Raw genomic sequence first — 19,799 nt, 5'->3', positions numbered from 1 at the left:
ACCTAGCCAGTTGGGTTTTCAGTATTATCATCATAAAAATGCATGAGAAATTTGCATATCTAGAAGGCTCAGTGTATACAAACTATATATGCAAATTTTTCTCATGCATATTTATGGTGGTAATCCTGAAAACCCAACTGGCTAGGTGTGCCTCCTGGAGAGGGTTGAGAAGCGCTGTTCTAGGGAATGATCATCTTAGAGGGGCTCCAAGCAGATACATCTTCCATGGTATTTAACTCTAGATATACAGCAGGGATGCATAAGTTCGTTCTTTACAGGCAACAAACTGATCTGTTTGCAAGATATCCCTAATGAATATGCAGGAAAGATTAATTGTATGCAAACTGGCAGCTTCAACCCTAGCAGTATTATTGTAAGACTATCACGCCATTTTGAACCATGGTACCAGATGGAACTGGAGCAATTGGGGATTGCTCTTGCTGCCTACTAGAGTAGCAGGGAAAAAAACAGTAAGAGGGAGATGGGGGAAGGGGTAAGTAGATGGGGTGAGTGGATGGTATGCTAGAAGGGAGGGGATTTCATCAGTCTTTGCATCCCCTCCCTTCACTTGCATGTTCCTCAGAGCAAGTGCAAGATCTTAAAGTGATTATTTTTTCATAGTCATAAGAAAATAAGCGTTGTCATACTGGGACAGAACAAAAGGTCCATCAAGCCCAGGATCCTGTTTTCAACAGTGGCCAATCTAGCTCACAAGTACCTGGCAAGATCCCAGAACAATAAAATAGATTTTATGCTGCTTATCCTAGAAATAAGCAGTGGATTTTCCCATGGCTTCCCATCATGTCTATCTGATAGGCACACCTAAAACATTCTGAAGCTACACCCCATGAAATTTGTGCATCCCGGGACTTCTAAACATACAAATAGTGGCTTTCCAAAATTATTTGTACATGTACACAATCCAGATGCATAACTGTTTGCATCTGCAAATTGTTGAATAAAAGCATAAAAATGTTGAATAAAAGCATAAAAAATTGAAGTGGAATGCTTCAAAGAACATGCAGAGCTAGCTGTTTCAACACTAAAACCTCCTGGGACATGATGGGGCCCACATTAGCCAAAGGCAGGCTCCAGAAAGTCTGTGGATAATGGGAACCAGATGCAGCATATGTTCTGCTATACATTAAGGATTTATGGTATGTTACAGCCTGCCTGCATACAGCCTGCAAGCACGTGATATCAGGAGAAGATTATAAGGAGAGTGGAACAAAAGAATAAGTAAGCATTTTGAATATTTTCTTTGTCTGTATGTAGCATTTTTTGATTTGCCTTAAGCTTGCTGTATATTGCTTGTGTGTAGATATGCTTTGAGTACAGAAATGCTTCCTGACTACCCCTATTGATGGTAATCAGTTTGTACACTAAACAAATGAGTAAACTTTTTATATTAAATATTCGTCTAGCCTTTTCTTCAAAGTGGCGAGCCAGCCAGGAGTAGGAGTAGGAGTAGGCCGCACACGGAAAAGAGAAGGCGAGACGAAGGACAAATTAAGTGTTTGTTGTTAACGAAGTTTTTTACAGGATTTTGAGAGAGCAAGCGTTGTTTAAGCCTAATTTCTGTGCTCCACTGATGTGGGATTGATCAAACTACTGAAGTGGGACATACAGGCTACAACTCCTGGGCTTGCTAAAGAGAAATAAGAAGACGCGTGAGTAAGCTTACATTGTGGACTTATGTATATTTGGTTAGCTTTGTAGTTTTCTTTTTTGTATATTTTCTTTGTTTAAGTGCATTAGTATATTTTTGTAGGTTGTGGCTCTATAGGAGAAATTGTAATAGTCAGAATAAAATGAAAGGGAAAGGGGCAGATAAGAAAGAAAAGCCTCCTGTATATGCTATGTATTTAGATTTAGATAGTTCAAAAAATTGCTCCCCTTTGCAGCATGTCATAGAATTATTCCCATTAGAAAAAAAACAGATTGAAAAAATACATGAGAAATGGGTCAAATATGAAGGAAAAGATTCTTTTTTGAGCTGGTCTCAGTATGGATCGTTTGAAAAAATACAGCAAGAGCAGGAAAAGCAGCCTTTTGTTCAGCCTGAAGGTTGAGGAATGCCATCTGGTTTGATTTCAGGTTAGAAAGGTCAGGAAGAACTGAAACTTTTTTTTGTTCCTTTTTAAAAGATTGTTTTAGATTAGATTTAAATAAGTTTGATTTTTTCTTATAAGGTGATCTCTGTTTATTTTAAAATATGTGTTATTCTGTTTAATTAATGAGTTCTAGTTCTCTATGTGGAATGTCTTTGCAATTTAACTTTGTTTAACCCCTTTTTTAAGTGAGATTCCTGCAGTGTTAAGAGATCATCTGGTTTGAATTAGTCACAGTCCTAGCGAGTTTTGTGTGTAGGGCTAATAGTGAAAGAGGTGATTTAAAATCTTTAATAACATCTGAACAATATGATTTGTCAGCAATTTGGTCACTATGCTTCAGAATGTTATCAGAATGCAGGAATGCCCCAAGTACAAATGCAGACGCAGCAAGGATTAATGCCACAAGTAGTAGGGATACCTGCGAGTGCCCCGCAGACTGCAATACAGCAGCCAGCGACGCAATCACAGGGACCAGGAGCGGCAGTACAGAGACAGGGTACTGTAAATGCTTTTCCAACTTGGCAGAATATTCCAGACCAATGCTATTGACTGGAAGCAAACCCGTGTCAGGAAGAGGGAATGATTTTCAGGTTAGACACAAGGGAGCCCTTTATTACATTGACAATTGGCAAATATGGAACTCCTGTGAGATTTTTGATAGATACAGGGGCGAGTACTTCTGTGTTGTGTGTAAAACCACTGGGAGTTAAGCTTTCAAATCAGTATAGAACAACAGTGGGATTTACGGGGATAGAACAAAGAAAAAGGCTAACAGAACCGACTCTGGTGCGATTGGAATGCCAACCGCACGGTTCAAGGGAGGCTGTGGTACCCTTCTTAGTGGCACCTGATTGCCCAGTAAATTTGTGTGGTAGAGACTTGTTGTCTCAATTAGGATTGTGTTTAGATTTTGGAAATAAAGAAATACCAAGTTTGCTCACTATGGTCCAACAGTTGAATAATGAAAATAAAGTAAGGGTTATGGAAGAATTACCACAACATATTTGGAGTACAAGTGATTCACCATATGGACTAGCCGTAAATGCAAAACCCCATAAGATAGAATTAATAGAAGGGGCACAGGGGCCGAAGCAAGACCCTTACCCCATACGACCTAAATTAGTATCCAAAACCCTGGAACACATTGGTAAATTATTGAAATGTGGTATTATTGAACCTTCAGTATCCCCGTATAATACCCCATTGTTTCCTGTCCCGAAAGGAGAAAACAATGTAAGGATAGTACATGATTTAAGAGAGCTAAATGAGGTTACAAAAAATCAATTTCCGATTTGTGCAAATCCTGCTACACTTTTGCACACTCAGAATATATATGCATATAACACTGTTATTGACTTGTCTAATGCATTCTTTTCAATACCTCTTCATCCAGAGTCTAGGGATTTGACGTCATTTATAGTACAGAATGAGGCATACAGGTGGACTAGGATGCCTCAAGGCTTTACTGATAGTCCATCGGTATTCTCAAAACAACTAATGATGGATTTAAAGGATTTCAGGAGTCAATTGCCTGACACGGTGTCATTGTTTGTCTATGTAGATGATATTCTACTGTCTGCTGAGACTGAAGCAGAATGCCTAGAATGGACTAGAAAATTATTTTTGTTATTAGGAGAGTTAGGATATAAATGTAACAGGGAAAAATGTATTATAGCTCAGTCTACTGTCACCTTTTTAGGACAAAATGTTTCAGCAGAACATAAGGTCATTATACCGGAAGTTATATCTATTTTAAATGAAATCCCGGTACCGCAAACAGTTACCCAGTTACGTGCTGTTTTGGGAATGTTAAATTATTGCAGACAATGGATACCAAATTATACACAAAAAGTAATGAGACTTTATAAACATTTGAAACTGCCCGCAGCCACACCAAAGAATACACTAATTGTATTGGAAGAACAGGATAAGATGGTATTGGCTAAGATTGTGAGGGATTTATTATCTCCAGGACCGTTAGCAGTAATAGATATCCAATCACCTGTGCATCTATGGGTAAAAGACATGGGAAATAGTTGGGCAGCTATGATTAATCAAAACAATGAAGTAAATGCACCAGTAGCTTTTTTGTCAGGCTCTTTTAATCATGTGGAAAAGGGAATGAAAGAAATACCAAAGTTACTGACAGCTATAGTGGCTGCAGTAGGTAAATGGAGAGCACAAATGCCTTTTGTTCCTATTGTAATACATACCAACCACACGATTAAAACGCTGTTGAGCCCTAGCCAGACGGCATTGACAGCCACTAGATTTGGAAAATATCAAGCAGTACTTTTAGGACAAGATATAAGAATAATACCATTAACTAAAGAACAGAGAAATAAGATAGATCTGCTTTTTCCTGTCGATCAAGAGGGTGAGATCGATACTATAGAAATCCCTACATTTCACTGTCTTACTTTTGAACCCTTATCTGATGGGTTAATATGGTTTACAGATGGAGCTTGTGAAAGGACTGTTGCAGGCTTTGCCTGCGTGCAGGTAGATGAGAATCTAAGAAAGATAATGCAAGTACAATATAAAACCCCTCCTGATCATACTGCACAGCATGCTGAACTTTTAGCCGTTATTACGGCCTTACAACACACTGATATGACTCAAAATGTCACTATATATACTGATAGTGGTTACGTTGCAAGCTCACTACAGTATCATATATTAAAATGGCAGCGTAGGGGGATGATAACCAGTGCAGGTAAAAATTTACAACATTACACATATTGGAAATTGCTGTTTGAAATTTTGGCAAGAAGGGAACGTGAAGGTAGAAAAACTGCAGTTGTGTGGACCCCGGCCCACACTGAAAGGCCAACCTTTGAGGCACTAGGTAATGCAATGGCTGATGCAGCAGCAACGGAGGTGGTTAAGCAAAGTGAAAAGATTTTGTATAATACTAGACAGACACAGGAAGGGCCACTTACGAATGTAGATAAGATTGAAATGTGGCAGCCAGAGGGACAGGAAAGTGAAAAATGGTTGAAGAGAGGATGTATGAAATTGGGAAGTGAATGGTTTAATGCAGAAGAAGGATTACCTTGCATGCCAATGAGCCAGGCGATTAAGGTATTGGCTGAGTGGCATGCAACCATGCATTGGAACAAGGAAACAATGAAGCAACAGTTTGAACAAAGATTTTGGACTTTGAAAATTGATAACTTGATTCAACAGGTTGTGCAAAATTGCATGGTATGCAATATTAACATACCTAAACGAGGTCCTAAAATATCACCTGGGACACTTCCAATACCAGAAGGCCCAGCAAAAGAATGGTATATGGATTTCACTGATATGATTGTTCCAGTGCAGGGAAAAAGGTATTTGTTAGTTTGGGTGGATGCTTTTTCAAGGTGGGTAGAAGCATTTCCATGTAAAAGGGAGACAGCACATGAAGTGGTACAATGCCTGGTAACTCATATTATGCCAAGACATGGGTGTCCATCTAGAATAATTTCTGATAACGGGACACATTTTAATAACAGTGTTTTGAAAGAAATGGAAACGATTATGGGTTTAACACACAGAAAAGTATCAGTGTATCGCCCCACCTCCAATGGTTTGGTGGAGCGCTACAATGGTATTTTAAAAACTAAATTGAGAGTATTACTGAAGGCTTTAAACAAGGAAACAGCAGGTAAACCATATACCTGGCTTGATTTGTTACCATTAGCTTTGATGGTTATAAGGGCCCAACCTAATGGGCGTACTAAATTGACCCCATTCCAAATTCAGACAGGACGTCATTTCTTCCCGATGCAGACAGCAAGTACTGATAATACAACTCAGTACTGGCAAAAATTACAACCAATGCTAAATTTGACCAGTGACATGATTCGTACAAATGTATCACATCAGGTAGGGAATAATGATGTTTGTGCTTTTAAAGTAGGTGATCTAGTGCTACGAAAGAACTTTACACATAAAACATGGAAGGATCCTGTGTATGTAGGGCCTTTTGCTATCACGGCCCTTACTCAGACCGCTGCCCGTCTGGAAGGTCATACTTCTTGGATACATTTAGCAGATATTCGACGAATTAATAATATTGAAATGGACAAAGAATAAACAAACATCATGTCCCTAAACATGATGGTATTGGACTGTTGTTGTTTGTTAATGGACAATGAACACATATGAGAATAGACTTGTTACAGTGGCCAAAATGTTGAATTTGACTGATTGTATCATATGTGCCCACTGATTGACATCATCCTTGTCCTTGCCAGCTATGATGTATGGGACTACAATGATAAAATTGAGTGGGTACCATGACTGTGATCTCAATAATACCTGTGTAAGGGATGATGAAAACCTTCATTGGACAAATGAGACTATTTATAATAAGCAAGCCTTGCTTATGGACAAGTGCCCACAGACATCATGTTGGTGTCTGATTAATAGTATGACAACTGAACACATTCCCCTGATAAAGTGCACTTACACGCAAAATGTTGTAACAACTGATTCAATGAATGTTATGCTTTTAATTTGTGTAATTTTTAATGCCACATCAGCTAATGAAAAGTAAGAATGAATGACAGTGTACTTCCCTTTGATGAAGCTCACTGTCCTATAAATTATATACCTCAAGAAATATAAATATAAATTTTGTACCCTAGTACAATTGAATCTGTTTAATGCAACATGTATTAGCATGTTTGCAAAGATGTGCCAGGATGCTTTTAAAATGATAATGGTAACTGAAATCCAGAATGAATAGAACTTTAATATGTCAACAGAAATATTGAAAGATGTATGATAAAGATGATGAAAAGACAGAGCTTGCAGGCACAGCATATCATAAATAACAAGGGGGAGGAGATTTAGAAGGGAGGTAAGGAAACAGACTGGAGCTAAAACAGATGTTTGAGGCCTGAAACAATCAGTCCTCAAAAGGGAGGATGTTGAATAAAAGCATAAAAATGTTGAATAAAAGCATAAAAATGTTGAATAAAAGCATAAAAAATTGAAGTGGAATGCTTCAAAGAACATGCAGAGCTAGCTGTTTCAACACTAAAACCTCCTGGGACATGATGGGGCCCACATTAGCCAAAGGCAGGCTCCAGAAAGTCTGTGGATAATGGGAACCAGATGCAGCATATGTTCTGCTATACATTAAGGATTTATGGTATGTTACAGCCTGCCTGCATACAGCCTGCAAGCACGTGATATCAGGAGAAGATTATAAGGAGAGTGGAACAAAAGAATAAGTAAGCATTTTGAATATTTTCTTTGTCTGTATGTAGCATTTTTTGATTTGCCTTAAGCTTGCTGTATATTGCTTGTGTGTAGATATGCTTTGAGTACAGAAATGCTTCCTGACTACCCCTATTGATGGTAATCAGTTTGTACACTAAACAAATGAGTAAACTTTTTATATTAAATATTCGTCTAGCCTTTTCTTCAAAATCTAATAGACCTACCACCCAGAAACGCTAAAAGGTCATCCCGAACATACCTCAACCTCCACTTCCCCACTTGCAAGGGCCTAAAATACAAGACGCTACACGCGTCAACCTTTTCCCACATGAGCACGCAGGCTTGGAATACACTACCGCGCAACCTAAGAGTGATCAACGAACAAGCTTCCTTCCGAAAACTACTGAAGACTCACCTGTTTGAACAAACTTACGGAAAGAACCAAAACACATAGAGTCCATACTCACTGTTCATCAATGCAACATACATCCACTTCCGATCCCTCATCCCGTAACCCATTGTCCCACTGTCTCCTTCCAATGTTTCTATGTTGATGTCCCATTGTTATATTCCTAATGATATTCGAATGTCTCGCACAACTCTGCACAATGTATTCCATAACCAAGTTGTAACAAATGTATTTCTATTATTCATATCTTATTGTAAGCCACACTGAGCCCGCAAAAAGGTGGGAAAATGTGGGATACAAATGCAATAAAATAAATAAATAAATAAATGTACCTAAAATAAGGTCCTTTGTCATAGCTTCTTCTGAAGCAGGTGAATTCAGGTTGAATTACAGGAAGATATTGTTGATAATTCAGAATTACATTTGGAGATATGTCCATTTGGTCTAACTAATGTTTTTATCTTAGTTGTCCTTTTATATGTTTGTATTTACACTCTGCATGTTTGGTTGTGATCTGCTCAGCCCAATATGTACAGAAGTAGTAGAATATAAATGGTTAAATAAAAAAAATTGTCCAGCTATTTGAAGATATATTAGGGGTGAGGAAGATGGCCATGAAGGTGGCAGACCTACAGGAAGTCATCTGAAAAAGGAGATGAATTAGGCACACAAGACCTAGAACTGTTATGTTCGCCCAGGACCAGGAAATCTAGCACCTGTTTTCTTGTAACCAATCATTACTCATTTCTTATATGCAAAAATTTGCATTTTGTCAGATCTTTGTGAAAGCACAGAGGCAATTTCTCATGGTTCAAATGTATTCAATTTTCGTATAAATGGCTGCTAAAGACTGATAATATTCAAATTGCTTTGAGCCTCATCAGGTACGTTTCCTCGACTATAGGGGTAATTTCATAAGTAACTTGAGCATGTACAATAGAACAATGTTAAACATGCTCAAGTGTTTATCTTGAGGAGTGGCCTAGTGGTTAGAGCACCGGTCTTGCAAGTGATCTTGGGCAAGTCACTTAACCCTCCATTGCCCCAGGTACAAACTTAGATTGTGAGCCCTCCTGGGACAGAGAAATATCCAGTGTACCTGAAGGTAACTCACCTTGAGCTACTACTAAAAAAAGGTGTGAGCAAAATCTAAATAAATATACATGGCTAAAAGTGGGTACTCGGGAAAACAAGTGTGTACTTTTTTATGTTTCAACAATTTTTATTGATGAATTCACATGGTAAACAAATCCAGATCAAGCCATTTAAATCTGATAACAATTACTTCTGTCACATATTAATAAGCCTAGGACTTCTATCATCAAAGTTTTTCAACCTTTTCTCCCCTATCCCTTCCCTCTTGTCTTCTTATATATTTCTGAGTGTGTGCATGTACAGTTACAGGACAGCTGCATAACTATTAACCATAAACTTTTATCTTCAACTCTAATAATTCTTTCTCGTGGTATGCTTTATGAACTAATCCAATAATAACTTCAGACGAATCCTCTTAATATTTTTTTCCTCCAAAGGATTGCTCACCTAACTACTAATACACATGTCCCTCCCCTATACATGTAGTATTACCCTTACAAGTGTGTACTTTTATAAGATTATGCACACAGGCATTTATGGGGGGCAGAGAATAGGTGAAATGGCAACAGGATCTGCACTAGTGTGTGTTCGATACATGCATAAGATCATAATTAATGACACATACTTGCTCACACTTCTACCTCAGAGCAGGGGAAAGAAACTTTCAGAGAGTAATTTTATAAAACGTACAAAAGGTGTCTATGTTACTTTTATAAAAAAAAAAAAAAAATAGGTTCATGTACACCTAAGTGCTTTCCCAGCATATGTGCCCTATTTTGAAATTACTCTATTAGAGGGCGATTTTTTTTTAATTCTTTGGAATTTACATTCAGAAAAACAAAGTAAAGGAAATGCATATAGAATGAGAACAGCAAGAACAAAAATAATTTAGATGCTAGAAGAAAAATATTATTAACAATCATATCTAGAACCGTATTTTAGACATATACATTCCCATTATAAGGATCTATTAAAAAGTGTTTCAGCTATGTAGGATCAAAACAAAAAAAAGTCACAAAAGAGAGGGTAATACAGCATACAAGTATACAACACAGACCAAAAAAAGCAACACTGGGCCTTCAAGATAGCGATAATAGCCGTCCTTTATTCTGAAAAAGACCCAACACGGGCCATGTTTCGGTGCACAAGCACCTGCCTCAGGGGTCAAGGTTTGTCTTCACAGGAAATAAACAAGAGTAGTAAATGAATTGCCAGCTGCCGCTGGACGTACATTCAATCACGCTGAACGCTGGCTAGTTAGAAAACCACCAAAAAATCCGGTTTTCTAACTAGCTTTATATTGTAGTTCAATTAATATCTGTTTTGCTTACCTTTCTTTGCACTTATCAGCTCCCGGCCAATTTCTAAGGTCACATTGGCAGTGCCATTAAGAACAATGTCCGTTATGGTCCTCCAGGCATTAGCAGAAAGGCGTTCAGAAGGAGAAATAAAGTTTCCTGCTGCATTGTTTATCACAGCCTAATCAATCAAACAAAAAATACAAACAGATAAATTTATACTAGCAGAGAATTTTCAGTTTTGTCTAGATAGAAAAAATGGTGGTGGTGGTGGAAGTTTCCTATAACGAATACCAACTACAGAACCTTCCACAACATATAACCAGGAAAATTGAAAATCAAATATTCTAAGGTAAATGGGAGGAAAAAGCCTCAAGGTGCTCTTGATCAACTGATCTACAGAGCTACTGCTGATCCTATAGACCTATCTCGCAGTCTCAAAAGGATCCGTTCCTCATCATGGGCGAAAAACCTTCCCAATACCTTAAATATTGAATAATGGGAAAACTCCCTATTAGTCCATATCAAAACAAAACAATAAGCTCAATATCAAAATACTGGCGCTGGTTGCTGCTAAGTATTGCTAGTGTCTGACCATAAGGCTCAAAAATAGGTAAGAGTGTCACTTAGCTCTCATACGGTCATTCATCTGTGCAGTCTTTAAACTCCTGCTTTAAAGCCTTCTATCCTAGCTCAGTTTTGAATCAGTTTTGTCCATGTACTATTTTTATTCAACAAAAACATCTTGAGTGAAATTAATTACGTACTAAACCAAAGCTCTCAGCATTTGAATATTACAAGACGAAAACCTTTGCTGAGATTAGGGATTGGAGAATACCTTAGCAAGGTATGGGCAAAACCAGTGCAAGGGTATTAGTTGCCTTAGGTGTATCTTCAGCCTTCTGCCCCCTTCAATTAAACTTCAAGGACACTAGGCACCTCCTGAGATTTTGATAAGGTCAAATAATCATGGCCACCTCAACGCCACTTTTAAATATTAAATTTTATTTTGTATACATATAACAAGGGTAATTCCCAAAAGCTATTTACCTGGGTAAATGGGCTATTTGAAAATTCATGCTCTACTTGTGCATAAAAGTACAGGCTGATGGTTCTTTTGCATTTATGGCTGTCAAAATTATTATTATTATTTTTTTTATATTTCTGTTTATTAAATTAACAATCATAATAAACTCTCATGAGTGTTTACACAAATAGGTAATACAATAAAAAAAGGAAAAAAAATTCAAATCTAAGGTTTCCTTTCTATCGTCCACAATACTATTAAGAAAATGATCCAAGAAAGAGAAATTAAACAGAGGCAAAACTAATTAAAGAGAACATCTTGTCCCAAGTGGTCACTCTAAGCTGTCATACAGTATTACATATGTGACTAAGTTACCACATTAACCTCCTCTCTACTTATCAGGAAATCCTCCAACTGATTGGGTTTGAAAAACTGGTAGGATTTAGACTGGTGCAATACTCTACATACACAGGGAAATCTTAACAGGAAATTAGCACCTATTGCAAGCACCCTAGGGCGCAAGGTTAAAAATACCTTGCGTCTCTTTTGTGTATCCCTAGATAAATCCAGGTACACTCGTATCTTTGAACCCAAAAATAAAGAATCTAGATGTCTGAGAGAGAGTCTGAGCACTGCATCTCTATCTAATTCCAGTGCAAAGGTAGTTAACAAAGTTGTTCTTTGAGTTATCACCTCAAGTGACGATTCAAGAAAAGTAGTGAGATTCATTGCCTCCTCCTTCTGGGCTTGCGAATTTTCCTTTACATCTTTAGTGTTAGTTTGCAAGTAAAAAGCCCGAGTTATTGGAGGCAATGAATTCTCAGACATACCTAATATCTCAATCAAGTACTTCCTAACCATTTGCAATGGAGTAACAAGCGGCTATTTAGGAAAATTTATGAAATGTAAGTTCAATCTTTTAGAGTGATTTTCTAAGTACTCCAATTGCCTTGAAGTAAAGTTCTTATCTTTTAGAAAAGCTTGACCCATAAGCTCAACCTTCTCAGTTCTTTCAGTCAGAGCTTTAACTTCAGTGGTGTGGAGATCATTAGTTTGCAATTGTACCAACGCAGTCTCAGCTAAAGTCTTAATTGTCTCAGTATTTTTTTTAACCAAAGTTTGTAGTGTAGAGTGCATGTTGGAAGTTAAGTCCCAGAGTGACTCTAAGGTCACTACGGCTGGTTTTTCCGTTTGTCCCGTTAAAAAATCCGGGAGGGGAGCTTTAACAACCTGGTCCAGAGTACTCACTGTTTTTGATCTTACTACAGGACTAGAATTAAAGACTGGTTCGCCCAGGTTGCTAGCGTCCAGTTTTCCTTCTGTCTCCAGCAAGTTCCCTCTCCGTTCACTCCGTTCTCCTCCTGGGAGTAGCGTGGCAGGACTTGATGGAATACTTCCTCGTCCGGGTTGCGGGGGAGCCGCACGTTCGACGGGGCTCAGGGAAGCCCCGTCTATACTGTTGGCTAGCGTCAACGTGCTAGCTCCAGCAGCGGGAGTTGACACCATCTCGGGACCCGGCGCAATTCCATACCGTTCCAGCGTTGCTTGCTAAAGTTGGGGGGTTCCGCCAGGGGTAGAGGGAGCCTCCCTGACTGCCAAACGCATAGATCTATGTGTTTGGGAGAGCAGTTGAGCTTGCCACCGCACTGCTGGTATTCGACTACCTCACCACCTGGATGAGCCAAATTCAAGACCCCTGATGACGCTTTTATAGCGAAACATGAGCATGTTGGGTCCTGGTCGTATGGTGGAATACCAAAAGAATATGAAAGAGTGAAACTCTAAAAAGAAGTGCAATAATGGTTTCAAAAAAATATATATATCTGGAACATTAGATACTGTTAACAGTGAAGATGGGCATCTTGGATATTTATGACTGACATCATCATTGACTGCCCATGATTTATCACTGATATTATGATGGTCTGTTGGAAGAAAGAACATTATTACTCCACAAAGCTGATGATTTTGATTCATTGAAAATGATTTGAAGTAAGGTTGCTTTGGTGGGAGACTTCAGAGCACTGGACTGACAAGTGACTAAAAGAACTATGATCACATATTAATGCAAAATATCGCCAGATATATGTTATTTAATGTTGTACTGTAATAGTATTTTGGAGAATTGTGTGCAATTTTAAATGTGTTGGTGAATGTGAGTGTGTATGGATTAATTTGGTGTAACTATGGGTTAAGGGAACGGATTTATTTTAGGAAGATTATATTGATTTATTAATAAAGAATTTTTTTTAATGTTAAACGGTTTCTAGAGAGTAATATCAAAATTTGTGGTCGTAAACACTGGTCGGCATTCAGATGACATCTGGATCAGGATCCATTCAGCTAGCTCTTGACTGATGATCTATGGCAGGATCTTAACTGAAGATCTTGTTATACCGGCTCCCTAGCTTTAAATAGACCAAAAGAAGAAATCTAATCCTCCCTGAGTGTGTGAGAACAGTGTATACTTCGTTCACAGGTTACCTAAGAATTTTGCTGATCTTATTAACTTGCTTTTATTTTTTAAAAATCATAGAAAAGGTAATTTCCCTATTTCCTGACCAAAAAACTCTAGTTATGTAGCTAATTTACTTTGTTTCTACTCAACTTCACAGCTATTCCCAATTTTCAGGAGCTTTGAATACAATTTTTGTTTAAATTCCTTTCACTGACAGATCATTCACACTGACTCAAATAACTGTTCAATTAAACCTGTTTTCATATAACACGGTACATAATTACGTAATAGCCATACTGGGTCAGACCAATGGTCCATCTAGCCCAGTATCCTGCTTCTAACAATGGCCAATCCAGGTCACAAGTACCTGACATAAACCCAATTAATAGCAGCATTCCATGCTACCAATCCCGGGGCAAGCAGTGGCTTCCCCATGCTCATCTCAGAAACTTGTACAAACCTTTTTTAAACCCAGATAAGCTAAATCGCTGTTACCACATCCTCTGGCAACGAGTTCCAGAGTTTAGCTATTCTTTGAGTGAAAAAAAATATTTCCTATTTGTTTTAAAAGTATTTCCATGTAATTTGTGCCTCCTGGTCTTTGTACTTTTTGAAAGAGTGAAAAATCGATTCACTTCTACCCGTTCTACACCACTCATGATTTTATAGACCTCAATCATACCCCCCCCCCCCCCCTCAGCTATCTCTTTTCCAAGCTGAAGAGCCCTAACCTCTTTAGGAGTTCCATTCTCTTTATAATTTTGGTCGCTCTTCTTTGAACCTTTTCTAATTCCACTATATCTTTTTTGAGGAACAGCGACCAGAATTAAATGCAAATACTCAACGTGAGGTTCACAGATTTACTTTCACGTGTATGCTACCTTGCTATATATATTTGTTTTAATGATTTTATTATACATCAAAGAAGTTACAACTTTGATAGGAAAAGTATATCATCTCCCAGTCATTCAACACAATAAGTAATAAGAAAAAGAAAAAATAATCAGTGCCAAACTATAGTTGTCCACATAAAGGGAAACCATGAATGGGGAAATCCAGAAGGTAGAAAACTTGCCACATTTAAATAAAAAAAAGATAAATATAAAAATGCTTACCCAAACATACTTGTACCCTGATACAATGGTTTAGCAGAGAATTTGATTACTCACTAGGGACACTCTCTTCTTACAGGAAAAAAAAACTGCAACTGTGATGGCTCGTAGAACACATCTCTAACATTTTCCAAGGAAATTAAACATGCCCTGAAATCTGATCCAATTCACTCCCCAGAATATAACATATGTATTCCATAAAGCTATTTTTATTTATTTCAAGCTCTTCCTTTCTGCCCATTAATCACCTCCTTTAAACTATTGCGTTTCTGATTGAGTGTTATCTACCAGATCTATTAAGTCCATGATGTTAATATGCACAATGTTGTACTAGTATGTATTGTTCCATAATGTTTGCTGTGTAAGACACATTGAACCTGAGGTTCCCTCAGGATAATGTGGGGTAGAAATAAAATAAATAAATAAAGAGATAGTCTAATGGAAATGTAACTCCTAGAGCCTGTACTTGTTGCTGAAGGACTACAAATTTATTCCTTCTAGTTTGGGTCCCTTTCAAAATATCTGGAAAAATTGATGTCTTCCCATCTAAAATGTTACACTCAGTAGATCTAAAGAATAGACGAAATAAAGCCTCTATCCTTTTGGAAAGTTGTTCTAGGAGACAACTTCATCGGCTGAACTCTATAGAATATTAGTTAAATTCAGACTGTCAGAAGAAATCTGAGCTTCAGCTCTTCCATTTGAACAGCTATTATGTTTCTGAGCTGAAACTGGAAGATAATGAAATAAGGCCCAAATCTGTTTATTTAAATGTGTCTTTAAGAAATCTGTAAAATACATCTTTAGCAGTAGAAGTCATTAACTGTGTAAAATTCAAAAGTCTCAAGTTCAAATGTTTTAACATGGAAAACTTTGACAACTAACTTGTATTAACATCTTGTCCTACATTGAAGAGCTTTGCTCTTGTTCCATCTGTTGAACTTGAATTCCAAGGTCTTCCAGCTCGTTAGAATTAGAAGCAGCTTCCTTCTCCACCTTTTGCAGCTGGAGTTTGTTTTTGAGTACCACAGGAAGAGCTCCAGAACAAACCTCCAGTCTATTAAACCACATCCCATGTAATGGCAGGTGGTTTAACCAGCGAGGCAATGAAACACCACATTGCCCTCCCTGACCTCCATCTTCAACCCCCACAGAAATTGTAGGCATCAGCTGCTCCGGTGAAGGGTAGCTCCCTCGTGCACTCCAAGCAGTGGCTTGGCATTACTTGCACCTCACGTGACAGCTCCTTTACGCTGGTGTCACCAGGAGGCGGGGAAAGAGCAGGACCTCGCTCCCAATGTTCGGGTTCTCGTCGCCTAGAGCAGCAGGTACACCCTGATCTCAGGAAACAGTATATCTAGTAATTGCTCACTGCTGCAGAGGGAGCAGTAGCCCTGCAGGCAGGAACCAAAATGTTACGCTTTCTTTTCATCATGAAGAAATACAGAAAGGAACTACTTAAATTTGGAGAAGGTAAGCAGCAAACTATGTCCTTACTGGGCAGCCATCTTGATCCTGCTTCCTTGTTACAAATTGTGAAACAGTACCCCCCAACTTTGGGATTCTGTTCAGCAAAGCAGCACTCAGTTCAGAAACCTAACAGCAACCTTTCAGATTCAATTATGAGCTGAAACTTTTTTTTCACCCTTTTGTGGTTTTAAAGTTTAGTCACTCAGGACTCAATTCTGTAAATGGCGCCCCCAAAAAGTATGTGCTAAGAACTATTCTATAAACATCCCTCTAAACTGGGCACCACTTATAGAATAGCACTTGGCGCCAGAATCTGCACCCAATTTTAGGAGCAAGAATTTACATCACAGAACACTGGTGTAAATCTCTACACCTAAATTTGGTGTGGATTCACCTGAATTCTATAACACTGCACGCAGATTGTAGAACCACCCATGACCCGCCTATGACCCTCCCATGGCAATGCCCCCTTTTCTGATCTGCACAGAAAAAATTACATGCACATGTTAATAGAATACCAGCTATAAAGAAGTACACGTAAATTCCAATTATTGCTAATTAGCACCCAATTATTGGAACTAGTTAGCGCATAAAGCAATTAAATTGCACACATAATTTGGACACACTCAATGTTGTGTGTTATATATCAAATTTGGGGAGGGGGGTAAATTCCCCAAATAAACTTTTTTTTTCATCCAAGAAGAATTTTCAAACTCCCTTTGAATTTTAGAGTATTTGACTCACTCACTTTAGTTTTAAACCAATGCGAAACTCACAAAACCATTTCACTTTTTTTGTACTTGCCCCAGCATAAAATATTATACCTGTGCCATTCTTTTCTCTGTCAAGCTTACTTTCTGCAGATAGCTCAAACTTCCATTTGTTTTCAAGCAAAAGCATCACTTTAGCACCTAAACACAATCTCCATATCTATCACTGAAACAGCAACAGTTTTCTAAAAATTCCCTTTCCCAACTAAAGGACCTTCATTACAGGAGCTGCTTCTCTCTTTAGCTTTCCCTTCCCAACAGACAAAGCTGTCTCTTTATACAGCTAGAAATTCTTCCCTGGAACCCTCTGCATGAACCACTCGCTACTAGTTTCTCAGTCAGTCACAGCTTTTTTTTTTTTTTTAGCTGATACCAGCTTCTCCATGCACAAGCTTCCTCTGCAGGAATGCTCTTCTTTCTATGCATGTGCTCAGCATACACTCCCCCAACATTTTACAGACTCAAGCAAGCACTATTAAATCACTCCCAAATCTCATTCATACAGCTCAGTCAAAACTTTTACCCTAACTTGGGCATTCACTCCTCAAACAAACTCATTTCTTTGAGGGGGTAAACAAGTATGTAAATAAAGGTGAGCTGGCTGATACTGTATATCTGGAATTTCAGAAAGCATCTGATAAAAGTACCTCCTGAATGACTCCTGAGGAAATTAGAAAGTCATGGAATAGGAGGCAGTGTCGTATTGTGGATTAAGAACTGGTTAAAAGATAGGGGGAAAAAACAGAATAGGGTTAAATGGTCAATATTCTCAATGGAGAAAAGTAAATAGTGGGGTTCCCTAGGGGTCAGTGCTGGGACCACTGCTTTTTAACATATTTATAAATCATCTAGAAACTGGAATAAAGAACGGAACAATTAAATTCACTGATGATACAAAGTTACTCAAAGTTGTTAAAGCACAACTATCCATTTTTATCAAACATTTACAAGGAAAGTGGAAAAAAAGAAGGCAAAGACCCGGGGATGAAGTAGAAGAAAATGTATGCCACATCTAGGTGGATTTCATATATGTACTATCCTTAAGCCTGAAGAACATTTTTAAGAGCCAGTCTCTGTCTGATTCCAATGCCAGAGTGACCACAAGTGTTGCAGTTGGAACCTGACCTGCAAAATCAGATCTCTATAGTCTATTAGATCTAAACTGTCCAACAAAATCTGGGGAATTTATAAATGCTCTCCAACCTTTTTGAAATCAGCAAGTAAAATGCTCTAGAGAGAGGCAGTAGATTTTCTGATAGAATTTTAAGCACTGAAAGTTAAAAACGCTTAAACAGTTCCAAAGGGGAAAGGAGAGTTTAATATTCGCAGAATTCATCTTTCTAACAGCATTTTTCAGATTTTCCAATTTTTTATGTAGGTTCACAGAATATTTAACATTTCTCCTTAATGCTGGGAATCTTTAACTGTGCCTTCCAGAAGCACAGTCAAAGCAAATTTTGTATATTCTTACCAAACTTATTTATCAGTTGTGTTGAAGTTGGGTAGTCAAGAGACCATTCTAGAGAAAATATACCATCCCATAGAGTCTTGAAATTAAAAATAGGTCTTAACAAGGTGGTCTTCACTTCTTTCACACCTTACACACAAAGAAATTTAAGGGCGATCGGATAAATCCACCTTCTCAGCAAAAAATGTATTAACCGAAAGCAAGCTGGCCGACCCCCGCAGGGATTGGGATATCCTCTGCATCAGCTCCCACCTCTGCAGGAGAAGACGCACTCAGTGGGGTAACAAGTCTAACATTAGATTAAGTCATTACAGAAATAATATGAGAAGCTGTAAAAGTCTTACATCTAATGTCTCTTTAGTAAGGTCACCTCTGATGGTCCGATACAAAAAAATTACGACTAAAAGGAATACGCACAAGTGCTATTGAAATGTGTTGTTGCCCTGGGATCTTTTGAGGTTGAATTTTTTTACAGCTCTGCTGCACGTATAAAACGTTTGAGCCTCTTAATTGATCTATTGTCTTCACAGCATTTATCTTGCTGTAGTATAGGAAACTCACAAAACCGGACAATGATGAGAATATAGAAAGTATAATTTTGTTGCTACATAACCAAACCATCTACTTACGTTTTGTAATTGTACACAATAAAAGAGAACCAGGATAATGTTTACCGTTGTTATAGAAAGGTAATTCCCAAACATATGCATTCTTAAAAGGCCCTGTCGTTCTGCTACAACCTCACAAGCTCTTGAAGAGTCACACATCAGAACTATCATACTTACATTAGGATGACCAGAAACCTGTATCATTTCAGCTACAGCCTTCTTAACAGACACTGGGTCTCTCACATCACACTGGACTGCATGTACCTATATCATAAAAGACAACAAAAAAATGGCAGGGATTACAAAGCATTTATCTGCAACACTGTGAAACAGCAGCCTAAATAAACATAAAAATCCTGAATTACTGGAAATAATGCCTAACGTTGGTTTGGTGATAATTCATCACTAAGACACTTCATCACCATGGACATTTCATCACTTGACACTCCATCACATATTCAAGTTAAATGTGTGGAAAGCCTGCAGCAAATAGGAGGGGCATTCTAGCACACATTGGCACCTGCTCTTTTGCACCTAAATATCAGCCTTGCTAAAACATCTTTCACATAAAATTCTCACGAGGCTCATTTAGCTGCAGAAGGCGTTTTGCAACTCTAAAATTTGAGCCACTAAAATTTCTTGCACAAAATTTTGCAAGACTTTTATTTAGGCACAAAAGGCCATTCTTGCCACCTAAATCTAGAATTATCCTCTAAAGGGGTAATTATATAAAGGATTTGTCAAAGTTAAGGA

The 19,799-nt window shown here is 38.1% G+C and overlaps 1 protein-coding gene across 1 annotated transcript in view; it reads right to left on the bottom strand.

Moving 5' to 3' along the window:
* Positions 1–19,799, bottom strand: part of DECR1 (2,4-dienoyl-CoA reductase 1) — a 69,885-nt gene that overhangs the window by 20,478 nt on the left and 29,608 nt on the right. Inside the window, exons 4-5 of the mRNA XM_030216374.1 lie at positions 19,224–19,310; positions 10,167–10,314 (exon numbers count right to left, since the gene is read on the bottom strand). Coding sequence (XP_030072234.1) covers positions 10,167–10,314; positions 19,224–19,310 — 235 coding nt within the window. The remainder of the gene's footprint in view (positions 1–10,166; positions 10,315–19,223; positions 19,311–19,799) is intronic.

Source organism: Microcaecilia unicolor, chromosome 1 (genome assembly GCF_901765095.1).
Source record: "Microcaecilia unicolor chromosome 1, aMicUni1.1, whole genome shotgun sequence".
NCBI classification, from domain to species: domain Eukaryota; kingdom Metazoa; phylum Chordata; class Amphibia; order Gymnophiona; family Siphonopidae; genus Microcaecilia; species Microcaecilia unicolor.
Note: the sequence above shows the minus strand (reverse complement) of the source record. Positions and strands in the feature narration are given on the sequence as shown.